This window comes from Anolis sagrei, chromosome 1 (assembly GCF_037176765.1).
Source record: "Anolis sagrei isolate rAnoSag1 chromosome 1, rAnoSag1.mat, whole genome shotgun sequence".
In the NCBI taxonomy this organism is placed as follows: domain Eukaryota; kingdom Metazoa; phylum Chordata; class Lepidosauria; order Squamata; family Dactyloidae; genus Anolis; species Anolis sagrei.
The window spans coordinates 193,521,482-193,548,753 of NC_090021.1; the positions used below are offsets into that span (position 1 = coordinate 193,521,482).

General features: G+C 42.4%; 1 protein-coding gene across 1 annotated transcript; it reads left to right on the forward strand.

Moving 5' to 3' along the window:
* Positions 1-19,783: 19,783 nt before the first annotated feature.
* Positions 19,784-26,040, forward strand: DLX2 (distal-less homeobox 2). Its single transcript, XM_060779091.2, has 3 exons — positions 19,784-20,520; positions 21,003-21,190; positions 25,305-26,040. The coding sequence occupies exons 1-3, from the start codon at positions 20,160-20,162 to the stop codon at positions 25,740-25,742; spliced, it is 987 nt and encodes a 328-aa protein (XP_060635074.2). The 5' UTR covers positions 19,784-20,159; the 3' UTR covers positions 25,743-26,040.
* Positions 26,041-27,272: the final 1,232 nt, after the last annotated feature.

The window sequence follows — 27,272 nt, forward strand, 5'->3', positions numbered from 1 at the left end:
AAATGCTTTTGACACCTCAGACAGAAACTGCGCAAAGTGATTCTTCCTATTAGTTTGCTGTCTTTCTCAACAACAAAAAGCTGCTTCATTGTACCTAATGGTAAGGGTGCTCCAGAAGATGTCATTATCTCAATCCTAGAGCTAAATATTTTTTTTCCCCCATCTATTTGTTCCATGCCAGAGCAGAATCCTCTATGAAGAAAATTGAAGGCATACAAATCTTATTACAATTAATGGAATCAGCAACCTCAGTCATTAAATACTGCAAGCTGTGCTCTAGGTTTTCAGTACTAGACTGGACCAACACAAATATGATTTTGTTGCATTCATAAACACTGAGAGGGACACAATGTCTGCCTTGAACACCATTTATTTGCTTTAAAACAACAACATTTTTATTATGGTCCAAAGACCCTTATTACACTTTAGCATACAAGTTATACAGGTAATGGGATTAAGACCATCCAGTTGGATAAAATTTGCAAACAGTAAAAACTGCTTTAAAGGCATTTGCAAAGCAAACGGTTTGGAGATGTGTTCCTCTGACAGAATAGTAAGCTATTCCTTTGTCTGTAAACCTGGAAGAGTGACTCACAGCAGTGTTTGTATGTCAGGTATCCATCACAAAAGAGAGGCTGAATCACTTCCTGGCTGATACATTTGGAGAACAATGTCTAGTAGAAGATACATCCAACAGTACGGAAAAAATGTTTCCCTTGGCTACAAAAAGGCTACATACGGTATTTGTATTTTATTCTAGGCTTGTGCTGTCCATTTACTATTTGTACTGCAAAGAGAAGTCAGACATGCAAACTCTGTGGTTCTGCTTATTCCTTAATTGAAAGTGCACACTCAGTCTCTGGAAACCATGTTTTCGGAGCTGCAAAACTAAACTACTACACCAGCCAGCAGTCACCTGACCTTCTGCTTTCCAGGAAAAGCTTCCACCTCTTGAAAAGCAATATTTCTACAGATATCACACATCTGTTTCCAAAACGGTGTGATTGGAAGGATAAAACAGTGTGGTTGTAGCAGCACATTATTTCCAAAACAGCTATGATTTACTCTGAGCTTCTTTTCCAAATGCACAACCAACTTAAAATGTAGGAAATTTTGTCATGGTCAGCAAAGTGCATGGGATAATTAGGTAGGCATGATTCCTGTTGGTTAGTTCCCACTAAAGTAAACCTTTCTTCTGTTGCTAAATCCAATTAATTCAACAGCTCCCTTCTAGTTGGATGGACAACAGCACGTAGGTCATAGTCTTCTATTGCATGTTGACACAGCCATGTAATTGTTGCATACCAATGGAAACTTTTTATCTGCAGTATTCAATATTAGTTAACATAGTATTGTCATATTGAATTCAAAATGAATATTTGGCATTTCATAGTATTAGTGAAATGAGCCATATGAGAAAATTAAAAGAATTACTTGATGCCAATGATGCAGGAAAAACTGCTATTAGAAAAACATAATGCAAAATATTATTATTACATCTTCATTACATATCATTGTACACAATATTAATAACTGAAAAACAGCATAAACTAAATTGAGAGAATAAAGTTATTACGCTAAAAAGGAAAAAAGAAACATTTCAACATTCCTTCATCATTTATATGACAAATGCAGATATTAAAGGCCCAATTCCAATAGTCACTTTCAACTACAGAAAAGTCATTGAATTATTTTTATTTTCGTGTCAGGAGCGACTTGAGAAACTGCAAGTCGCTTCTGATGTGAGAGAATTGGCCATCTGCAAGGACACTGCCCAGGGAACACCTGGATGTTTTGATGTTTTACCATCCTTGTGGGAGGTTTCTCTCATGTCGCCACATGGGAAGCTGAAGCTGACAGAGGGACCTCAACCCGCTCTCTTTGGATTTCAACCACTAACCTGTTGGTCAGCAATCCTGCCAGCACAAGGGTTGAACCCATTGCACTGCTGGGGAGTTCTATTGTATGAATGAAACTTATACAAGTGTTCACTTATCAAGTTCTCTATTAGATAAACGGTCATATCTATTTTGGAATTACAATTTGATAATTTTTAATAGAGGCAAAGAACAGAATACTTACAAGAACAGGTAACTGTAATAGCATAAAATCATCCTTAGAAGAAGCAACAATCCCTACCAATTTGATCTAGCCCCACCCCCCACTCAAGTTGTTTGATGGTTCCCTTTTTTAAAAAAATCAAATACAAAATGTTAGGTGCCAACTGCATCTAAAGAATCAATATACATCCATATTCTGAACCCTGTTTGAAGAGGAGGTTGAAATGGGCATGCTATGTTCCAGTTTCACTTCCCTGTCTTCTACTTCTTTACAAAAATAATTAATAAGCAGCACATTTCAGAATGTTTCCATTGCAGCATACGGAAATACAAATAAAAATACATTTTAACAAGTATCAGTAATAGCATTGTATCTACACTGTGAAGCAAATTACGGCTGTGTCAAGAGGGTCTCTCCCTGCTTTAGAAGCTGGCAGTCTTCATGACACACAGTCATTTTCAATTAGTTTTTTGGTTTTTGGCTTTAATCTGACTTTGCTTGTTTTAGGCAAAGTCATAGAATATTCACAAGTTTGCTTGCACGTCTGGGGTATCCCAGGGCTTTGTGGCAGTCTGGACAGCTGGATAAGGTCCATTTCAGACCAATCTCCTGCAAATGAACTGCCACTATGGCTTTTTCTCTGCACCCATCAGCACAGAGGAAGGGAGTGGCATGTCCCCATGTGGTTGACCATTTTCTCCCTGGAAACTGATGTCCTCACTGTGGAAGAGCATGTGGATCAAGAATAGGGATCCACAGGTACCCACGTATCCACCCCCAAGACACTACACTTGGAAGGCCATCATACTTGGAAAACAAGGGATCACCTAAAGAAAGGCTCCCCACTGACCACCGTTCTCTGTCCAAGGGCCTGGCCATTGAGGTCACATCTCCTGATATCAGAATGGGGCACCCATGTGACCAGCAAGAGAGGTGGGAGGTCAACCCCTTCCTTCTTGCTGGTTGCACAGGTACCACCGTTTAATATCACAGATGTGCCGCAATGGCCAGGGACCTAGATGGGTCTTATTCTCTGTGAGTAGCAACCCAGGGAATAGGATTGGCAGCCTAGCAGGGCTGATGCAATCCTGGCACATCAGGACTATAACTCTGGATTCAGCACATACAGGACAGATTTACACCAAGTTAACCTGCCCAATTTAGATGTGGCCCTACTGTAAAATGTGGTAAATTAGACCTACTGTAAAATGTGGTGAATTAGATTGGATGGTTGCAGAATTAAAGCTTCAGCTGGAACCATTCTGGCTCAGTGATTTATTAGTAATTGGTGCAATAGGAGAGGTCCATGGTAAACAGCAAGGCTTTGTCTGAACATTTGGGGCTCTTCCACACAGCCTGATATCCCAGAATATCGGCAGAAAATCCCACAATATCTGCTTTGAGCTGTGTTATCTGAGTCCACACACAGATAATGTGGGATTTCCTGCCATGATATTCTGGGATATAGGGCTATGTGGAAGGGCCCTGAGTCTTGATAGGACAATGCTGCTCTTGACAGTTTACCCAGCAGTTACCTTTGCAGATGAGATAGGGAAACAATCAAATTTGATACACCAGCTCTGCTGGATGTTATTTCTCTAGGCCTGACTCCTCTTCAGAAGCTTTACACACCCACAAAGCAGCGTTGTTCAAAGTATATTGGCAACCACACAAAGGTCTCTCTGATGTGAAAGCCAAGGCCTTTCCATAAACTGAAGAGCACAAGCTGCCAAGAGATGCCATTTGCTAATACTACAGTTTTGTTAACACAGCTCTCCTATTTTCAGACTGTAAAGGCAACACTGTACTCCTTCCATAAAGCTCTGAACCCTCCTTGAAATCTGACCTAAGAGAATATGTGCAATTGAAACAGTACTTTGCTTTGGTCTAGGCAATATTTGTTTATCTTTGGGTTGGTGGAATTTAACAGGTAATCTGTCAAGTAGCCAACACAATCCCAGTCAGAGTCAACATAAACTAATTCAGTAGGATCACATAGAACAACGTCAACATTAATGGATGCCAGTTATTTCAGAAAATAAACAAATTGATTGAGGTATCCTCATCCCAGATTATATATAGGACCAGATCTTATTTCTTAACCAACTTGCTGACTTGATTCTACTGAGCCACCAGTCAGCAGGGAATTATAGTATTTACTATTTTCTCTCCAGTCTTCCTGTTCCCAATGAGTGAATTATTAAATTACATAGATAACAAATATATACTAATGGGGAAAATGGTTTTGCTATTCTGATCTATACAAATATAGAAAGATAGAAATGGTACATACATCTGGAGTGTAGAAAGACTGAATCTCTGCTAATAAACCTAAGCCTTATAAGCCACATCAGCTCTATTTCGCACTCTAGTGCTCATTCTCCCTTTTGTACATTTATGTAGCTAAACCTGTAGCACAACCACGTGGTCATATTTAGAACTTCTCATGCTGTGTGATGAATATTCTCTGGATTATGATTTAGCTCCAACCACAATAACTTGCTGCTTTTTCTGCCTAAGCTACATCCACATCCAAAATTGCTGCCATGGGCAAAAGTGCTTAAATGAAATAAACACAAAACCTGGGTCAGCACCCAGAGGTAGGTTGAATGTAGGCTTTGCTGTTGTTATGTGATTTCAAGAAAACACCAATGCAAATAATTTTCTTGGTTTACCATTGTCTTCCTCTCAGTCCAATAGAGTAGGATTTACACAGTGGGTTATTTATTACAGCAAAGTAGGATGTGAACCCTAGCCTCCAGAATCATAGCCCAATATTCAAACTATTGCACCACACTGATTCTCTAACAGTGTTTCTTAAATTGTGCTCCTCCAGGTGTTTTGGACTTTATCTCCCAGAAATTCCAGCCAGTTTACTAGCTGTTAGGGATTGTGGGAACTGACAGTCAAAACATCTGGAGGACCACGCTTTGAGGAACTCTACTCTAGCGTCATCCTCCTCTTATATTAAATTCTCAGGTAAGTGACATTCTCAGGAAAACCTGGAACTCTAATATAGCTATCAGAGTAGCAATCTTTCACCACTTGCCCAAATTCCATGTCTTTCACCACTTACCCAAATTCCATGTCTGAGCAGGGAATCAAACCATGGTCCCCAGAGTCACAGCCTGTTTATTCAAACCACTACACCATGCTGGCTCTCTATTTATGCTATAGTCATAGTTCATTACAGAATGTGGATAATCTCTAGGGAAGTCTTGTGCATGTTAGGCAACCTATACAGATATTTGAGGGCTTTGCAACAAATAGACTGAGTCAATTGCAATATATTGTAGAAGCCAACCAACAGGAGTCAGTGGAATGGCTCCTATACCTGTAAATCAATTGCTAAATCAAATCTAGATTACCAGTAGAGATCAAGCTTCACCCATTCCCAGTTATCATAGCCAGGAAGAAAAAGTACACAATGCCTCTAACTTCATATAACAGGAATTAACACCATTTACTGCTGTGTCAACACATTGTGTTTTGGACAAAGGCACTGTTTGGAGAGGTCCCACTGAGGCCCCTTCTACACTGCCATATAATCCAGATTATCAAAGATGATAATCCATATTACATGCTTTGATCTGGATTATATGAGTCTACACTGCTATATAATCCAGTTCAAAGCAGAAAATCTGGAATTTAGATGGGAGTGTAAGAAGGGCCTGACTCAATGGGATTTATAGAAATATTGAGTTAATGTTTAGCAAATGATTCAGTGGGCTTCCTCTAGCTGTAACAAGTCATTGGGTTTACATCTATGGCTATAAATCTATGCCTACTTACCTAGGAGTAATCCCATTTAAACATTGAGGACTGGGTCCAATTATTTGTCCCATGTAGAAGAAAAACACCACTGTATCAATGGGAACTTCATAAGTCAATAGGGGCTTGAAATAAGCAAATAAATAAACTAATAGGGGAAATTAGAGTAAAAGATGTTTTATAAATCTTTAATCATTGTCCAGTCTTAATGCTATGAGGATATCAGATCAAAAGGAAACATAAATTTAAACAACAAAAACACAATTATACAGATCTGTATATACATTTAAAAACAACAACTGCAAATCAGGGTGGCCAATTGCAACATTCACACTTGCCTCCAACAGACAAGAGTTCTTTCTCCCACCCTGGACATTCCTCAGATATATAAACCCCACTTGCCTAGTTTCCAACAGACCTCACAACCTTGAGGATGCCTGTCATAGATGTGGGTGAAACATCAGGAGAGAATGCTTCTGGAACATGATCATACAGCCCAAAAAACTCACAGCAACCCAACAACTCTTTGCTTATAAAAATGCTATTTGTGTGCCTTTTTATAATTATTAGAAGGTTTCAAATGTAACCACAACAAATACCACGGCATTTTGCAATTTTAATCCTGATGATATTTTTGGCCTTGAGAATCTCAGACCTTATTCCTTATTTTATCTCCACCACTAAAGTGTGAAGTAGCATCAGTGACTTTAAAATCTGCTTACAACATAATGACAGAGCAATCATCAAAACATGTCAATGAGACATCAAGACTGGACTTTACTAATCCATAGATTAGTCATGATTTCAGTTATATTTCCTTTCCATACCAAAGAAAGCAACTAAGTTGTTTTCAAAGACAAGATGTGAAAAACAGACCAGTTCCATTGTGAGTGTTATTCTAAATCAAAATACTTCAGTGATCAAGCAACTATAAGCTGTTTAGTCTGTTGAAATTGCTCCAACTGCTTTGTAGGGAGTCATTGGGCCTCATCACACTAGATTAAAAAAACCCAATTAAAATAGAGAGTTTACTGTAGAGCACTAATACTCCAACAGTGATTATTTATTTATTGCATTTCTATACCACTCTTCTCACCCCTGGGGGGACTCAGAGCAGTGTGCAACATGATAAAATGGCAAAAAATCGATACCAAACATACATATAAAAGCAATGCATAACATAACTAATTCAAGCTTTCCTGTCTTCTCATGATGTGGCCAAAATACTTTATCTTTGCTTCTAATATCCTTCCCTCCAATGAGCAGTCGGGCTTTATTTTCTGAAGTATTGACTGGTTGGATCTTCTTGCAGTCCAAGGCACTCTCAGAACTTTCCTCCAACACCACAGTTTAAAAGCATCTATCTTCCTTCGCTCAGCCTTCCCTATGGTCCAGCTCTCACATCCATATTAGGGGGGATACCATTGCTTTGACTATGTGGATTTTTGTTGCCAGTGTGATGTCTCTACTCTTCACTATTTTATCGAGATTGGTCTTTGCTCTCATCCCAAGAAGTAAACATCTTCTGATTTCTTGGCTGCAGTCCGCACCTGCAGTAATCTTTGCTCCTAGAAATACAAAGTCTGTCACTGCCTCCATGTTTTCTCCCTCTATTTGCTAGTTATTGATCAGTCTGGTTTTGATGAGCTAAATTATGTATCTAATATTATATTGCTACTATGGTATAATATATCAGTGGGAAAGTTAGAGAGAGGATCGGTGTAATTACAGTTTTTAGTCCCAACTGAAGTAGGCCTATTGAATCCATAGAATTTATAGAAGTGTTGATTTTCCAAGTTCCCATTGAATCACCTCCAGTTGAGACTAGCAAATCACTACAGGCCACAGTTTATCTATGCAATTAGATTAGTAATACATTAAATAGTTTTCTAGGAGCATGTGTAAACCAAATTGATTCCTTCTTGTGTTTTTTCCCCACTCAAAAGACCATGTGCATATGATTAAATTCATCAAAGTGTCCAGCATGGCAACCAAGCAAATACCTGTCTTACTGAAACCCCTTCCACCAGCTGCGGTCATAAGTAGATTCAAATGCACATTGATGGAGTTGGTTTTCCTTTGTGAGAACATAAACACCTGCACCGCACTGGAGCAAGACCAAGCACATGTTGCCCACAGATTAATGTATGCATGGGAGCAGCTTTGTTCTGTTGGATTCGTGCCATGCCAGCTGCATCAGCATGAACCAATAGTGACCCCAAGTGGTTCACTTGATCAGTTTTGTGCAATAGATAAGAGAACACCATCTTTACAAGGGACATACTGTGCCCATTTTAGAGTTTAGTAGAACTCTTCTTCAGATTGGCCATGAAGCAAAAATGATATAAAAGTGAGGAAGGGAACACACTGCAGAAAATTTTGAAAATAATGCAGGCTGATGTTTGTATTTATATTGTATTGATTTTAATTGGATTTAAAGGACTATGGTCCTAATATATCAAGATGAACCCAGAATAACATAGACCCCATCAAGACTGCAGTCCAATGCAGTTTGAAATGGATTATGATAGTCAGTGTAGACTTGTATAACTGCATTTAATCTGCATTCTGATGCTGCATTATATGACAATGTAGATCCAGTCATCAGGGTCATATGCAAAGTTAACAGCAAAATCACACAATTACAAACAAGAGATAATGTAATAGTTCTGATAGCAGTTCCCAAAGCATCCCATGGTGATACCACAGGTACTCACTGATCAGAACGTTGTGTGCTAAACGCACTACCACATTTAACCTTTAGTTCAGATCAGTTTAATTGTCTTGGGACCATTCAGACCATTAAAAATTGCCACAATCCTCACTACATTAAGAAATCAAAGCTTCACATAATAATTTCATAAAAACCGCTAAACCACTGTGCTGCAGAAAAATCCTGCAGATCAGAAGGTCAGTGATTTGAGCCCAGGTGGAGGTGAGCTCACCTTCCCACCAAGCAAGACCTAAGCAGAAATGCAAGTAGATAAAATAGGTACCACTTTTAGCAGGGAGGTAATAAAGGCACCCTTAAGGACATTGATCGGAGAGAAGCTCCTTGACATAGAAGATGGCACAACAGCACGCACGCACACACACACACACACACACACCCATGGCCAGAGTCGAACACAGTCTCCAAGATGCTGGAAATAAGATGATAAAAACTGCCTTTACCTCTGTGTTGTCTGTCCTTGTTAATTGTACCATCGGCATTGAATGTTTGCCATATGTGTGTTCTGTAAAGCTGCTCTGAGTCCCCTTTGGGGTGAGAAGGGTGGAGTATAAATACTGCAAATAAATAAAATAAAATCAACAATGTACTCATTTATAGAGAGTGAGGCTAGAAGAACAAATAAATACAGAATATACTACCATCTGTAAATGCAGAACTGCTGTAATTAAGTAATTCAATGCAGAATTGTTATTTAATTTTAATTTATTGTCACTGTCAGTACAGCATAATATGTTAAATGTCACATGGAAAAGAGAAGCAGAAATCTGGAAGTGAGGAAACATGAGGTTTTCTTAATGTAATTGACATTTTTGAAAACATCAGTGAGGCAATTTATCATTCCTGACTAAAACTAGAGAAATGACCATTCTTTGACTATCTTTCTGACTGTAAGCACAAGTCAACCATTTCTCTAAATAGCTTGCAGATCATTTACATTTTTCAGGTTTTTTTAAAAAAAGAAAGAAAATAATGTTGATGCTGTATTTTTCTCATTCAAACTTTATAAATATGTGGAACACTCATATCTTTGAAACAAAATGGAAGGGAGAGGAAACGGGATGAAGTAAATTGGAGAAGGGCATGCCTAGGCAGGAAACGAAGATTCACTGCAAATGTTTTGCATCAAACCCCACTTGTACATTCCTAATTTAACAAAAAAAATACTCAAGGGAGAATCATGTTTTGGGGATGAACAACTTCAGTAAAGACAGATAACTGGGTTTCTTTTACAAGAAAGTCCTACAGTGATGGGAGATTGAATATAGTTCTCCTCCTACCATAAGAACAAGCACACAAATGCAAAAATAAATTGCACGGAGAAGAACTGTAAAGTCTAACATTAACTCTGCTCTGTACAACTAGTATTTATATTGTATTCTACATATGTGACAGATAGATACTATAAATGCCAAATATAAGTGGTCAAAACTCTGTCATTATGTACTACCCAGAGCTGTTTTCATTTTGCATAACTTGCTTAAAACTCCTGAATGTTTTACAAAGGCATTCCCAGCTATAGCACATTACAGCAACTAAGGCATTTGTAATCATAGCCAAATCACCAAGCTCTAAGAATGAGTGCTGCTAGTGCACAAGTGTTAACTATACAACCATACTTTTTGGCCACTGCAGAAACCAGATTCAAGGCTAAATCCAGGACTCCACCAAAATGGCACACTTGACTCTTTGAGGGGAATATAATCCAACTCAGCATATATTTCATCCCTATTCCTTGATCTGTCATTCAACCTACAGAAGCATGACTTCAATTTGTTTGCCCTCATCCAGCGCATTACTAATGCCATATAGTAATTCAGCATGAAAACAGCTTCTCTGAATTAAGTTAGAAAGGAGAAATAGGTAAAGGTAAAGGTTTTCCCCTGACATTAAGTCCAGTCGTGTCCAACTCTGGGGGTTGGTGCTCATCTCCATTTCTAAGCCAAAGAGCTGGCATTGTTCATAGATGCCTCCAAGGTCATGGGGCTGGCATGACTGCATGGAGCACCATTACCTTCCTGCCGGATCTACTCACATTTTCATGTTTTCGAACTGCTAGGTTGGCTGAAGCTGAGGCTAATAGTGGGAGCTCACGCCACTCCCCGGATTTGAACCTGCAACCTTTTGATCAGAAAGTTCAGCAGCTCAGCAGTTTAACCCACTGTGCCACTGAGGGCTCCAAGGTGAAATAGTTGGGTGAAATAGTCCACCACATTATACCTCCCATAAACATGTGAGGACACACAGTTAGAAAAAAAAAAAGGATTGACCCAGGCTAGGTTATGCATTAAAAAGTGAATGAAGACAAAAGCTTTTTAGTAAAGGAAATATGTTAATAAAAGCAAACAGTCTAAATCAATTTATGGATTCCCTTTTTTTTTTTGAATAAATGAAAGCCAACAACTCTGACGTGTATCTAACCAGAACTAGCTATGATTTCGAAGAGACTCAACATAGTTGACTTCTTTGATCACAATGTGGAAAATCATTATCATGGACTGAAACTAGGGGCCCTTCCACACTGCCCTATATCCCAAGATCTGATTCAATATTATCTGATTATTCCAGATTATTTGGCAGTGTAGACTCATATAATCCAGTTCAAAGCAGATAATCTGAGCTCAGATTCTGGTATACAAGGCAGTGTAGATCCAACCTAAGAAGACAATACTCCTGGACTGTTTTCCCTGACTGTAAAAAAACAATAGAATGGATACTCAAATTGGGTCCTTCCACATAGCTCTATATCTCAGAATATCAAGGCATAAAATCCCACATTATCTGAGTGTGGACTCAGATAACCCAGTTCAAAGCAGATATTGTGTAATTTTCTGCCTTGATATTTGAGATATAGGGCTGTGTGGAAAGGCCCATACACTGTTTTGCTAGAAAACTTGTAAATTCTATGCATTTTATTTTTGTACATTATCTTGATGTACTTCCTCCTTCAAATATTGTGTATATGCATGCTGAACATATGTATCTATGAAATAAGTCGGGTTTTTTGAAGTTACTAAAGCTACAACATCTTTACTACTGCTGCATCCACTTCAAAAATCAAGGGAACTAAGGGCCCTTCCACACAGTGCTACAGCTCAGAATATCAAGGCAGAAAATCCCACAATATCTGCTTTGAACTGGGTTATCTGAGTCCACACTCAGATAATGTGGGATTGTTTGCCTTGATATTCTGGAGTATAGGGCTGTATGGAAGGGCCCTATGAAAGAGAAAGCAAGACTCTTGTGATGCAGAATGAAGGTTTTTTTTTTCCTAAGCACTTTGATGAATGTACTGCCTGTAATGAGTGCTGGTTGTTCTTTTTGGTAGAAAGGACAGTCAGTGGAGAGCAGAATGTGCCTCCAGCTCTCTTAATGGCTGATTGTCTCTCCAGTGGTTATATTGGCATCATCAAAAGTCATGAAATTTGAAAATATCTTGTGATCTTTGGCTCAAAATGATCGAGACTGACCATTGTCTCCTTAATTCCTGTGCCATACAATGTTTCTGTACCCCTGACCTTAAAACTTAGGATAGACAATTTACCGTGAAGTGTCTCTATTACAAAAATAGTGCCACCATAAGTCATGTGTTATCATAACTCATAGCCACCTCATGTACGTAAGAGCATTGGAGAAGGATGAAGCCCTTTTTCAAAGTGACGTATAAACTCTGTGAGTTGCTACACCAGTGTGTTTATCTTTTAACATTATTGTATGTGAATGAGGCCAAAAACCAAATCACCTCTAGTTTCCAGTTAAGCAGAATCAAGCAGAGAGAATTTATCCTACTAGGCCCCTTCTACACTGCCATATAAAATCCAGATTATCTGCTTTGAACTGGATTATATGGCAGTGTAGACATATATAATCCAGTTCAAAGCAGATAATGTGGATTATCTGCTTTGATATGACTCTTATACCCCCTTCTACACTGCCATATAATCCATATTATCAAATCAGATAATCCACATTATCTGCTTTGAATGGGATTATATGTGTCTACACTGGCATATAATCCAGTTCAAAGCAGATAATCTGGATTTTATTCTATCCCTGAGATAGAATTTCTAGACTAACTGTCAGAGTGAAGGAACCCTTATTACAGAACATTAGATATTTAGAAGTAGCAAAAGCCTTTGAGGGACATGAAATTGAGCATCCTCCTTGATCTATGGATAATCTCCTCTCTGAATGACAGGGTAGCAGAAGTTGCCCAATACAACACGGAACACCTGAAGATTCAGACTCAGCTGGCTTTCCAGAGCTAGAAATAACACACCCATTAAGGTTCTCTGTGTGAGTAAAGATTTGCTCATAAGAGTAGGATATTCATTGTGAGTAGACAAATTCCACATATAACCACAATGGCCTATATCTTAAAAGACATCAGTTTTAGTTACAGAGCGCTGGAATGTTGCCTTCTTTGTGCATATCCCCTAACTACCTTGCATTTCAAAGGACACATATTTGTGTCTGGATGCATTTTGGACCTAGCTTCTTATGCTGATCCTGTATTTTGAAACTGAATCCAGACTAACCATAATAAATTATACCTGTTGTACTGTTCTTCCACTGGATGTAGGGCAGACATTTAAGCCCCTTCTACACTGTCATATAATCCAGACTATCAAATCCACATTATCTGCTTTGAACAGGATTATATTAGTCTACACTGCCATATAATCCACTTCAAAGCAGATAATCTGGATTTTATATGGCAATGTAGAAGGGTGCTAAGGCTGTATCTACACTGCCCTATATCCCAGGATCTGACCCTGGATTATCTGCTTTAAACTGTATTATATGAGTCTACACTGCCAGATAATCTGGAATCTGATCCTGGGGTAGAGGGCGGTGTAGATTCTGCTAAGATTTCAGTCCCCATTACTTCCAGTCAGCAAAACCAATGGTAAGGAGTGCTTGATGCTATGTATAATAGTATGTTATTATTAAACTACCATGTTTTGATCATTGCATGCTCCTTCTACACTATCCTTATATCCTAGATTCTGATCCAAGATTATCTTCTTATTCCAGACAATATGGCAGTGGGGGCTCATATAATCCAGGTCAAAGGAGATAATCTGGGATCTGATCCTGGGTTATAGGACAATGTCCAAAGGACTGAAGTTCACATATCAATATCTCTAACAAGTATACAAAGATTCAGACATTTGTATTGTTCCATACCAACTGACTAGTGCTAGCATTTTTAATCATAAACAGCTCTTTTGTAATGCTAATGAATCTTGATTGTCTATTCAAAACCAAATCATCTCAGGGCGCTTCAATACAGACATATCACCCAGACAATCAAGGCAGATAATCCACAATATTTGCTTTGAACTGGGGGCCCTTCCACAAGGCCCTATATCCCAGAATATCAAGGCAGGAAATCCCACAATATCTGCTTTGAACTGGGTTATTTGAGTCCACACTCAGATAATGTGGGATTTCCTGCCTTGATACTCTGGGATATTGGGCTGTGTGGAAGGGCCCTGAGTCCACGCTGCCATATATCCCAATACAAAGCAGGTAATGTGGGATTTTATTCAGGGCCTAAGGGCCCTTTCATACAGCTCTATATCCCAGAATATCAAGGCAAAAAATCCCACATTATCTGAGTGTGGATACAGTTAATCCAGGGCCCTTCCACACAGCCCTATGTTCCAGGATATCAAGACAGAAAATCCCACATTATCTGAGTGTGGACTCGGATAACCCAGTTCAAAGCAGATATTGTGGGATTTCCTGCCTTGATATTCTGGGATAGGGGGCTGTGTGGAAGGGCCCTGAGTCCACACTGCCATATATCCCAGTTCAAAGCAGATAATATGGGAGTTTATTCAGCTGTGTGGAAAGGGGCCTGAGTGTTTGAGTCTGCTTCTGAAGCAAGACCGGGCCTCACATTCTTTTTATGATGTAGTTCAAAGAAAACGCACACAGAGCAACTTGGGTTTTATCCCCACCCGCTAGCATTGTTTTTCACAACAGCTCCTTGCCTTCCGTTAAGTTTCTGTTGCAACAAGTTGGCCCAGCCACACAGGTATGTCTCCTTCTTCTGAGGGCTGCCGTCGTTGTGGCTTTAGTGCGTCGTTGCGGCTTTTAATTACTGTTTTGCTCGGAGAAGGGATTGAAGCGCCTGGCGCCTCGGCGCCCTTACACACCGTCTCCCTCACCTGGATTAGGTACACGGGCAGGGAGCGCCTTGCACACTAGGTGGCGCTACAAGGCAAGCCCATAAACCCATCCCGGACCTTCTCCTTCTCTTCCTTAAGGAAGGAAGGATGCTGGTGGTCGCAGCATTGGGTGCTAAAAAGATGCCACTTTTTTGCATCCTAGGCGGATCTTCCACGGGGCACAAAACCCCTGAGAAAGTGAAAACTGCAAATAAAAAAATTGCTGTCTTTTACCTGCGAGACTTCCTGCCTAGGAATTTCAAGAAAGACTTTATGGCCAACTTTCTCTGGAATCACATTGGAGAGCCTAGAAATCCTTATATGTTCTCTATAGAAATCTCTTTCTATGGGCTTTCATGGCTGGAATCACTGGATTGTCGTAGGTTTTTTGGGCTATGTGGCCATGTTCTAGAGGCATTCTCTCCTGATGTTTTGCCTGCATCTATGGCAAGCATCCTTAGAGGTTGTGATGAAGATGAAACGTCAGGAGAGAATGCCTCTAGAACATGGCCATATAGCCCGAAAAACCTACAACAACCCAATCTCTAGGTCCTCCAACATGACGGGAAGCAGGTCAATCAATCATTGCCACAGAGTGTCGTGGAGGCTCATTCTTTGGAGGCTTTTAAGCAGAGACTGGATGGCCATCTATGGAGTGCTTTGAATGCGATTTTCCTCCTTCTTGACAGGGGGTTGAACTGGATGGCCCATGAGGTCTCTCTTCCTCAGCTTGGCTTTCTCCACCATCAAATAATTGGTTCAACCTTACTTGGTGCCAAGTCACACAGTGAAGTCCTGTGGATGATTCTATGATTCTAACTTTTCAAGCTTTTATTACAGTCCAATGACCCAATTTGCTCAGTGGTAAAAAGTGTTAGAAAGTGCACAACTGCCAACAGATTCATAAACCAATAAGACCACAAACACAGGAGGAGTGCAATGCCAGATGCACATGAACATAGGTAAAACCACTGCAAATATATACAAGGCAAGTCTCAACCTGAGTCCAATATAGGAAGTTGTCTTGGCTACCTCAGAAAGAAACTTGGCTGCCTGGAGGAAGGTGACCATAGAGTCACACTGGAGGATCTAGAGATTCTTAGAGATAACATTTTAAATCAAATACGTGAATAATCAAATAAACAAAAGTCAAAACTACAAACGTGGAGGGATGGCTGTAGTTGCTGCTGTTAGTTCTTACATTATTGTTTTCCTATCCTAGGCCTTACCATTTGTTCTACTCCATCCACAACAATCCTTCAGGTCTGAAAAGAGCTAGATTTCCTCAAAGACACCATGACAAAAGGTTTTTTTTATATATATATATATAACAAATATATTTGTTGTAGTGTCACAGCAGTGCAATGAAAATTAAGATTATTTGCCCCATTTTGTAGTCATTCAAAGTTGCCTAGTTCAGAAATGGAAAAGCCAATGCACCAAAGGTGTTAAAATCCACCTTTTGTTCTCAGCTTTCACATCATCCTCCACTCTTTATGTTTCGGCAACTCAACTTTGTTGTTTCTGTTGTTAAGTTGCCTTCAAGTTGACTTCAATTTATGGTGACCCTATGAATAACTTCTAAATCATCTGATTATCAACATCCCTGCTCAGATCTTGCAGACTCAGAACTGTGGATGGATGGATAGCTTGAGGCCCTCTACGTTATAAACATTGTTATTTTTTCTAGTAACCTATGTCTTATGATGATTTGGCCAAAGTACAACAGTTTTCGTGTACACATCTTAGTTTAGCCAGCAAGGGAGCAGGTTTGTTTTCTGCTGCCCTGGAGACTAGGACACAGAGCAATGGCTTCAAACTACAAGAAAGGAGATTCCACCTGAACATGAGGAACAGTTTCCTAATTGTGAGAGCTGTTCAGCAGTGGAACTCTCTGCCCCAAAGTGTGGTGGAGGCTCCTTCTTTGGAGGCTTTTAAGCAGAGGCTGAATGACCATCTGTTGGGGTGCTTTGAATATGATTTTCCTGCTTCTTGGCAGAGGGTTGGACTAGATGGCCCATGAGGTCTCTTCCAACTCTATGATTCTATGATTTTATTATTGGCTTATAGGGATAATTTGGCCTTGATTTGCTTTAGGGTTTGCTTTATTTGTTTTTTGGTGTTTTTTTTTTTTTTTTTGCAGTCCACAGTATTCACAGAACTCTTCTGCAGCACCACCTTTCAGCTGAGTTCACTTTCTTCCTATCAGCTTTCTTCATAGTCCAGCTTTCACAGCCACACATAAAAACTGGAAATATGAGGCCATTGACCATCCTGATTTTAATATTCAGTTCTATACCTTGAAACTTCAAGATCCATCTAGTTCTTTCATATCTGCTCTTCAAAGTGTTTGTCTTTTTCTGATTTTTTACCAACAGACTCCATCCTGATTAATAAATAAGCCAAGGTATGGAAAATTGTGAACTCTTTCTATTTTTTATCATTGCTTTGAATTATGTAAATCATGTGTGGTTGTTATTTTTTATTTTTTAAGGTTCTTTTGTAAACCTGCTTTTGCATTTTCTACCTTGACCTTAGATCTACTCTGCCCTATATCCCAGGATCTGATCCCAGATTATCTGCTTTGAACTAGATTATTTGAGTCTACAATGCCAGATAATCTGGGATAAGCAGATAACCTGGCACCAGATCCTGAGATATAGGGCAGTGTAGATCCAACCATAGTAATCTTTCAAAGTCTTTGCTATTTTCTGCTCAGTTGTAGTATGTTTTTATGGTGTCAGAAGCAAATTGAGAACAGTCTACAAAGACTTTGCCCAGGGGATGCCCACTGTAGGAGGCTTCTCTCATGTCCTCGCATGTAGTATGGTGTCATTTGTATATTTAAGCTGTTGGTGTTTCTTCCTCCAATTTTCATACCTCTTTTTTCCAGTCCTACTCCTGTTTTAGGATTTAACTCAACAAAAAGCATTGTTTTCTAGGAGTGTATTTAATGTACATCTGAGGTGATCCCATTTCTACAGAAGGTACAAATATTCTAAAGGCACCAGATCCTGCCTGCCTGTCTCCACCAAGCAGAGCCAGCCCTGTTTAGTACTCAAAATGGGAAACCACCAAGGAGAATATCAGGTGCTGTAGGCTAAATGCAGAGGAAGGAACTGGCAAAACCACCTCTGAGCCTTCCTTGCCAGGCATGTAGCCAGGGGGGGGGGGCTCGGGGGGCTTCAGCCCCCCCCCGAAATTCTCATGGTGGTTCGCGAAAAGGCCTTACTGGTGCATTATTTAAACTGTTATGTTTATTCATATCATGATCTGATCACCATACTCAATATATCCCATATGCATGGGGGTATTGGGGTAATGATACAAAAGGTTTGCTAGGGTAGACCCTCTTTACTCAGACTCAGCCCCCCCCCCGAAACTCAGCCCCCCCCCGAAACCCCCCCTGAAAATTTTTTAGCCCCCCCCCCCCCCGAAATGAAATCCTGGCTACGGGCCTGTTCCTTGCCTAAGAAAATCCTGTCAAACAGAAAACTGGAAGGCACAAAAGCACACACAAAGCAGTCTTGTGTGCTTAGTAGAACTTTTGTGCTGGGTTATATTGTTTATTATTATTCATTTACTGCATTTATATACCACTTTTCTTCCCCTGACGGGACTCAAAGTTCATACATGTGAAAACCAAAACATATAACTAGACAATAACATATAACTATAAATTAAAAACCTAACCCTATTAAACATAAAACATTATTTATGTATCATTTCAAAGGATTTGTTTAATAAGTGATTATCTTATTTGATAGTCTGTGGCTGTATTTCTATGAGCCCTTCCCCAAGGCCCTATATACCAGAATATCAAGGCAGAAAATCCCACAATATCTGCTTTGAACTGAGTTCTCTGAGTCCACACGGAGGGCCCTTCCACAGAGTCCTATATACCAGAATATCGAGGCAGAAAATCCCACATTATCAGAGTGTGGGCTCAGATCACCCAGTTCAAAGCAGATATTGTGGGATTTTCTGCCTTGATATTCTGGGATATAGGGCTGTGTGGAAGGGCCCTGAGTAAACCCCACTGTTCAGAAGTGGGGGTTTCTTTGGACTAAACATCCACAGGACTCCACTGTGTGACTTGGTACCAACTCAGGCTGAACCAATTCTTTGCTGGTGGAGAAAGCCAAGCGGAGGAAGAGAAGGAAAAAGAGAAGTATGGAAGAGGAGGAGGAGGAGGAGGAGGAGGAGAAAGAAGGAAGGAAGGAAAAGGAAGAGAAAGAAGAGAAGGAGAAGAAGGTGGAGGAGGAGCAGAAGAAAAAGAAGAAGCAGAAGAAGCAGAAGAAGAAGAAGCAACAGCAGAAGAAGACGAAGAAGCAGAAGCAGCAGAAGCAGCAGCAGCAGAAGAAGCAGCAGCAGAAGAAGCAGCAGCAGCAGCAGCAGCAGCAGAAGCAGCAGAAGCAGCAGAAGCAGAAGAAGCAGAAGAAGCAGAAGCAGAAGCAGAAGCAGAAGCAGAAGCAGAAGAAGAAGCAGAAGAAGAAGAAGAAGAAGAAGAAGAAGAAGAAGAAGAAGAAGAAGAAGAAGAAGAAGCAGCAGCAGCAGCAGCAGCAGCAGCAGCAGCAGAGGAGGAGAAGAAGAAGAAGAAACGACAGCAACAAACAAGAGTGAAGTAAGCGGTCCATTTCGTGCCACAAACGCAACCCACGCTCCCTGCCACAGGAAGACTGCATCCACTCTACTCCGCGCGCACTCTGTGGGTTGCCCCATTGTTGTTGTGAATGTACTCCTTTCAAGGGGCAGCCCCGCCGCACCCTACACCTGGGTCTTTCTTCTCACTTGGGGCTCCCCTTCCCCCAAATTGCCCCGTTTCCCTTCCCATCTCAACACGTGTGTCATCTGCGAGGAGCCTCCAGGGCGAGGAGGGGGGGGGGGTTGCTGAAAGCAAAGATTAGAAGAAGAAGGAGGAGGGAAAGGGAAAGAAGGCGGCAGGGCTGAAGGAAAAAGAAAGGGAGAGAAGCGGATAGGCTGTTGCTAGGTGACGTGTCCCGGTGCCACGTGACTGGTGTTAAATGCCCGCCTGGCCGCCTCCAGGAGCGGCAGACAATCGTAAAGAGAGAGAGAGATCAGGAGAGGGAGAAAGGGAGGGAAGAGAGCCAAGCGGGGCTCCCGAGACTTTTGCTAACTGCACTCTGGGTGGCTGGGGGATCGGGCAGGCAGAACCAAAGGGAGCCGAACAAAAAAGCCTCCAGACGATGGAGACCTCCCGGCCTCTGGCTCTAGCCGCCAGCGCTCCTCTCTTCGCCGGGACAGCAGCTGCACCGAGGGCAGCCCAGTAAAGAAAGCTCTTCCTCTGAACTTGGAGAAAAAGGAAAGAGGGTACACTTTTCCCTCCTCTTTTTGCATCCAAAAACAACCTCAAAAGGAGCGAAGGAGGGAGGGAAGGAAGGAGAGGAATCCTCAGGATGACCGGCGTCTTCGACAGCCTGGCCTCCGACATGCACGCCAACCAGATGGCCTCCAGCAGCTACCACCAGCACCACCCGCACGGCCTGCACAAGCCCCAGGAGTCGCCCACGCTGCCCGTGTCCACGGCCACCGACAGCAGCTACTACACCAACCAGCAGCAGCAACAACAACAACACGGAGGAGGAGGAGGTGGGAGCAGCGGGTCCCCTTACCCCCCGATGGGCTCCTACCAGTACCACCCCAACACGGGGCCCTTCTCCGCCAAAGCCGGCAGCTACGACCTGGGCTACTCCGCCGCTGCTTACAGCCCCTACGCAGCCTATGGGGCCAGGGCATCGCCGGCCAGCAATGAGCCCGGTAAGGCTTCCTGGGGGTGCATGAAAAGAGGCCTCCCAGTGTTTTGGTCTTCAGCGCCCACAGTCCCTAACAGCTGGTAAGCTGGCTGAGATTTTTGGGAGTTGTAGGCCAAAACACCTGGAGACCCAAAGGTTGGGAATCACTGGTCTAGCAGGAGCGGCTTGGGGAACTCGATGTGTTTAGCCTAGAGAGAAAAGGAGGCTGAGATGGGGTAGGATGGCCCTGTTTTACATATTTGAAAGGATATCACATTGAAAATTTCCCATTGAAACTATCTAGGAAGAACTTCCTGACGGTAAGAGATGTCCCGCAGTGGAATATCTCGGAGTGTAGTGGAGTCCCCTTCTCGAGAGGTGTTTGAGGACAACCTAGATGGCCATTTGTTGGGAGTGGTTTAATCGTCCTATATAGCAGGATGGGGCTGGGTTGGGTGGCCCTCGGGATCCTTTCCAACTTTACGATCCTAGCCTTGCTTCCCGCAGGCGAGAAAGAGGAGGGGGAGCCCGAGGTCCGCATGGTCAACGGGAAGCCGAAGAAGGTGAGGAAGCCGCGCACCATCTACTCCAGCTTCCAGCTGGCCGCCTTGCAGCGCCGCTTCCAGAAGACCCAGTACCTGGCCCTGCCCGAAAGGGCCGAGCTGGCCGCCTCCTTGGGACTCACCCAGACCCAGGTAAGAGAAGGAAGGAGGGGGGAGGGGGAGGAGGCGCCCCCTTTGCCAACAGTGAAGCCTATTCTGAGGAGACCAGAGCAGAGCAAAATCTAGCTCATGCCCATCCGTCCATAACATTCAGATTCGTCTTTGTTGTCGATGTCGAAGACTTTCGTGAGAGAATCACTGGGTTGCTGTGAGTTTTCCGGGCTGTATAGCCATCCTGCAGGAGAGAAATGTCCATACAGCCCGGAAAGCTCACAGCAACCCAGCATGTGTATGCCTTTAGGCCTTAATACCCTAAAGCAGGCATGGGAAAACTTGGGCCCTCCAGGTAGGTTGTTAGGAATGGTGGGAGTTGAAGTCCAAAACACCTGGAGGGCCCAAGTTCGCCCACATCTGGTCTATCGGCTGTTAAGAATTGTGGGAATTGAAGTTTAAAACACCAGGAGGGGCCAAGTTTGCCCACGCCTGTCCTAAAGGCACCAGATCCAGTCAGATTTCGGAGGTTAAGCAGGACCAGCCGTGATTAGGACTTGAATGGGAGGCCACCAATGAATATCAGGTGGCTGTAGGCTAGGAAGGAAGGGGCAAAGCCATCTCTAGCCTAAGAAAACCCTGTGAAATGCATGGAGTTGCCATAAAGGAACCTAAAAGCACAACACGCTGTATATAAAAATGCATGAGTACCATCCGGCGGATTTCAATGAGAAGCATTTAATGTCGCCTTTAATTAATGGGGTCCCGAAAGAACCATAGGCAGGACCATTTCTGTTCTTCTCCCCAGTCATACAGGTATCCGTAAAGTCCTTTTACCATACTATTTAAAAATAACAGTATCTAAATGGTAAAGAAACTTTACGGGCACCCTGTATATTCCCAGAAAGCGGAGCCTGATTTGAATGCATTTAACTCCCGCCATTGTTCTCGGGTGGCCTTTCCCCAATATCTATTGCTGTGTGCTTATATCACAACCGGGGAAAGCAGTTTTTAAAAGTCTATTCAAACAGATTCTTAATAATACTAATAATAATTCGCCAATACATCACACAGTTCTTGACACTTGAGAAGCATTGGACGTGTGATCCAGTACAACACCCAGCAGAGCATCTTGTTGTGTTTCAAACAATAATAATAATAATAATAATAATAATAATTTTTATTTATATCCCGCAACCATCTCCCCAATGGGGACTCTGGGCGGCTAACATGAGGCAAGCCCAAAAATACAATGCAGCAAAATAAAATACAAAGAAACAAAAATACATCAAAATAAGATACATAAAGTAACAAAATAAAATAAACAGTTGCAAAATAACATAATAAAGAGATAGAACACAATGGGCGGACCAAATGCACAGGATAAAAATGATAAAACCCTGGATGAGACAGTAGTGGAAAAATGTATTTCTGGAGGAGGAGCTCATAAGGAATCCTTCCTTCTGTTAAAACATCATTTCTGTCGTTATCAGTAGAACAAATCTAGTAATAGTAGTAGGCTTACTCTATGAAATAGGCTGGTACTACACTGCCATATAAAATCCAGAGTATCTGCTTTGAACCGATGTGGCAGTGTAGACTCATATAATCCAGTTCAAATCAAATAATGTGGGTTATCTGCTCGGGTAATCTGTAGAAGAGGGCATTGACTTGCGAAAACGTATTTCCTCAGTCCGTCTAGGAAGTGCTTCAAGATCCCTTTGAATTCTGATCCTCCCACTGAAGTGTTTTCCCCTTCCCTTTAGTTTTTTTGTGCATATTGACCCTACACCCGATTTTAGAAAAGAAAAAACGAGTTATGAACACAACGGTGGGAAAACAAAGAGGTGCCATTTTACACAAAGCTAATCCATTACACCCCAAACTGTGGCAGTGAAAATGCAGTCTCCTAAGTGCCGTTTGAGGATTGTTAGCAGAAATCTCCAAAGTCCCTTCTACAAAAAAGGAAAAGAAAAAAACTTGGCGCCTGGAGCCTCTTTTTCCCCCCACAGTGATGGAAAAGGCCCTCCCTGGAAGTGGAGGAAAGGGTATTTCCCAGCCCTTCGCTCCCAGACAGAAAGCTGAAATGAGAAATACCCAAAACAGTTCCCAGTGTGCAGGGAGTTCAAGAAAACACACACATGGAAGATGCATAGAATTCAGAGCAATTGCCTTGTTGGTCTGAAATATCAATCTTCAAAGGATCTTTTGTGACATTTCAGACTGAGAGAAAAGTTGGTAGCATAAGCTTTACAGCGTTTAGGTTTAAATTTTCCTTAGATGCATGGAAGGAGCCCAAGTTTTTGAAAAAATAAGTCTTCATGAAATGCATGATGGTGCAATGGGCTAAACGCTTGTGCAGGACTGAAGACCAACAGGAGAGAGCTGCGGATGAGCTCCCTCTGTCAGCTCCAGCTCCCCATGCGGGGACATGAGAGAAACTTCCCACAAAGATGGTAAAACATCAAAACATTGGGAGCCCAGGCCAATTATCTCACACCAGAAGCGACTTGCACCTGACACAGGGAAATGCATGGGGCGGAACAAAGATCACTTAAGCTTGCTTAGAACAAACTCTGCTTCCTCAGGCCCCTTCTACACTGCCATATGAAATCCAGATTATCTGCTCTGAACTGGGTTATATGGCAGTGTACACTATTATCCAGTTCAAAGCAGATAATCTGGATTATCTGATTTGGTAATCTGGATCATGAGGCAGTGTAGAAGGGGCCTCGGCTTCCCATCTCCCACGGGTGGGACTCAAAGACAGTACAGTAGTTAGAAGCAACAGACACTTCATAGCATACAAATTCAATTAAACAACATCATAAACCAAATAAACAAATTGCCCCTGCATAAACCATAAATAACTTAGAACATATGCCATTGAAATTATTTCCAAAACCACATCCACACTTATTAATGAAGACAAACCACACATGTTGGGACATGATAGCCATGTATAAATATGTGAGAAGTTATAGGGAAGAGGGTGCAGGCTTGTTTTCTTCTGCCCTGGAAACTAAGAAGGCGAAACAATGACTTCCGGGAAAAGAGATTCCACCTGAACATTAGGAAGAACTTCCTGTGAGAGCTGTTCAACAGTGGAACTCTCTGCACCGGAGTGTGGTGGAGGCGCCTTCTATGGAGGCTTTTCAACAGAGACTGGATGGCCATCTGTCAGGGGTGCTTTGAGTTCGGTTTTCCTGCTTCTTGGCAGGGGGTTGGACTAGATGGCCCACCAGTTCTCTTCCAACTCTAGATTGTATTCAAAGCCTCTGGTTTCCTAGCGTCCTCAGCAGCAGGTCCTTGGGGAGAAATTAAGGTCCCATCTAGACTGCCATACAATCCAATTTCTGAATCCAGATTATCTATCTGCTATGAACTGGGTTGTATGGCACAATTAAATTACAGGAAAGGGCTATATAACCCAGAATATCGGCAGAATAACCCACAATATCTTCTTGGAACTGGGTTATCCGAATCCACACTGCCATATATCCCAGTTCAAAGCAGATCATGTGAAATTTTAGACAGTGATGTAGAAGGTGCCTAAGGGCCCTTCTACACAGCCAGACAACCCAGAATATCAGGGCAGAATATCTGCTTGGAACTGGAATATCTGAGGGCCCTTCCACACATCCCTATATCCCAGAATATTGAGACAGAAAATCCCACAATATCTGCTTTGAACTGACACTCAGATAATGTGGGATTTTCTGTCTTGATATTCTGGGATACAGGGCTGTGTGGAAGGGCCCTGAGTCCACACTGCCACATATCCCAGTTCAAAGCAGATAATGTGGGGTTTCATTCAGTTGTGTGGAAGGAGCCACTTACAAGGGGTGGAAAAAAGGCAGGAATTTCCTCAGAAATTGCCTCACATTCCTTAGAAAGGGCAATGAGGCGATTTCTGAGGTGATTCCCGCCTTTTTCTTTGCGGCCTTCACAAACTGGAGCCATGGTACACAAAATGATCTTGAACGGAGCATAAAGAAGACAGTTATTATTGTGTGGGATGTCTGGTTGTGTCACACCAACACACGACGGCAGTGATCTGGCCAGTGCGGCCTATTTGTTCTTGTGGTGCTGCTTGGTCGGGCGCCATCTTGGCTCTTGGCTCATTCGCGGCCTTCTCCTTCTTCCTTCCTTCCAGGTGAAGATCTGGTTCCAGAATCGCAGGTCTAAGTTCAAGAAGATGTGGAAAAGCGGGGAGCTGCCAGCAGAGCAGCACCCGGGCGCCTCCGAGGGCTCCCCTCCGCCTTGCTCCTCTTCTCCTTCGCCCTTGGCCTGGGACTTCGCGCCTCATCCACAACGGGTTGTTAATGGCGGCAGCGGAGGAGGAGGAGGCAGCAGCAGTAATGGCGGCAGCGCGGGGTCCAGCCCTGGCGCCCCCACCACCACAGCCGCAGTAGCAGCAGCAGCCGCAGCAGCTTTCTTGGGCAACTACTCGTGGTACCACCAGGCCTCCCACTTGCAAGGAGCCTCCACCATCCTGCCTCCTCCTCAGCAAGGCCAGCCTCACCAGCACCACCCTCATCACCTCCATCACCACCACCACCATCATCACCACAGCGCAGGGACGATCTTCTAACTCCCTAAGATGGCGGAGAAGAGAATGACACACACACACACAGACACAGACAAAGAAGCCCATTGGGGGGCTTTTGCTGAGGGACCAAATTCTTGTCACTCTGGAAGAACTCAACTCCATCTTGACAGGAGCGACCTAGGGTCGTTCCCTCACGATTTGGGCCCTCATGAGGGTCTCCCAACTGCAAACACAGGCTGGATTTACACAGCCATATTGAACTGCTATTATATGCTCAGTGTAGAGCAGGCCTAGGAAAACTTGGGCCTTCCAGGTGTTTTGGACTTCAACTCCCACCATTCCTAATAGCCTCAGGCCCCTTCCTTTTCCACGGCTGAGGGGGAAAAGGAAAGGGCTTGAGGCTATTAGGAATGGTGGGAGTTGGAGTCCAAAACACCTGGAAGGCCCAAGTTTGCCCATGCCTGGTGTAAAGCCATATACGCAGTTCATATTGCAATATAGGAGTCTACACTGACTATTTAATGCACTTCAAATTGCATTATATGGCAGTGTAGACCAAGGCCACTTTCTAGACTCCCATATAATCCTGGTTGTCAAAGCAGATGGTACACATTATCTACTTTGAACTGGATGATATGGGTCTACACTGCCATATCATCCAGTTGAAAGCAGATAATCTGGATTTTATATGGCAGCTTGGAAGGGGGCCTTCAGATCAGGGTACCATAGTGTACTGCAGTGGTTCTCAACCTGTGGGTCCTCAGGTGTTTTGGCCTACAACTCCCAAAAATCCCAGTCTGTTATGATTTCTAGGAGTTGAAGGCCAATACATCTGGAGACTCACAGGCTGAAAACCACTGGTGTACTGATTAATTAGACTATGGTTGCAGTTTTGACCTCACTCAATGTTATGGCATCCTGAGAGTTGTAGTTTGGTAAGGCCCCAGCATTCTCTGGAAAGGAAGGTTTGTAAAAATCCCCTGACTCCATAAACATTGAGCCATGGCAGTTAACAGTGGAGTCAAGCTGCACTCATTCTACAATGTATCTTCCCCTTCTTCCCCCAGTTATTGAATTAGATTTGTTCTGATATTTTGTCCAGCATCTGAGAACATTTCCAGGTTAGATCTATGTCCAAACATTTTCTCTAGGAATTGCCTCACAATGCAAGAGGGGTTTTGGAGCACCTTTGGTAGACCAAGCTGCTACCAAATCCCTTTGCATGCTAATATTTCAATCTTAACATAGGCATGCCTTTGAATTCTCTTTCAGAGGTATTCCCTCTCCAATTCATGCAGTTCGACCCCACTTTATTTGCCATGGCTCAATGCTAGGGAATCATCTGCACTCTTAGGCAGAGAAGGCCAAAGTTGCAATTCCCCTGATCCTATAGCAGTAGTCAGCAAGCTTTGGATCTCCAGGTGTTTTGGACTTCAGCTCCCACAATTCCTAACAGCTGGTAAACTGGGAGGTGAAGTTCCAAACAACAGGAAGAGCAAAGGTAGGAAACCAGTGTCCTATAGCATGGAGCCCTGGCAGTTATCAAACTGAACTAATCCTACACTATAGATG

Coding starts and splice junctions, on each gene's coding strand:
- DLX2 (XM_060779091.2), top strand. CDS start 20,160: ATGACCGGCGTCTTCGACAGCCTGGCCTCCGACATGCACGCCAACCAG. Junction 20,521..21,002: donor GCCGGCCAGCAATGAGCCCG/GTAAGGCTTCCT, acceptor TGCTTCCCGCAG/GCGAGAAAGAGGAGGGGGAG. Junction 21,191..25,304: donor TGGGACTCACCCAGACCCAG/GTAAGAGAAGGA, acceptor CCTTCCTTCCAG/GTGAAGATCTGGTTCCAGAA.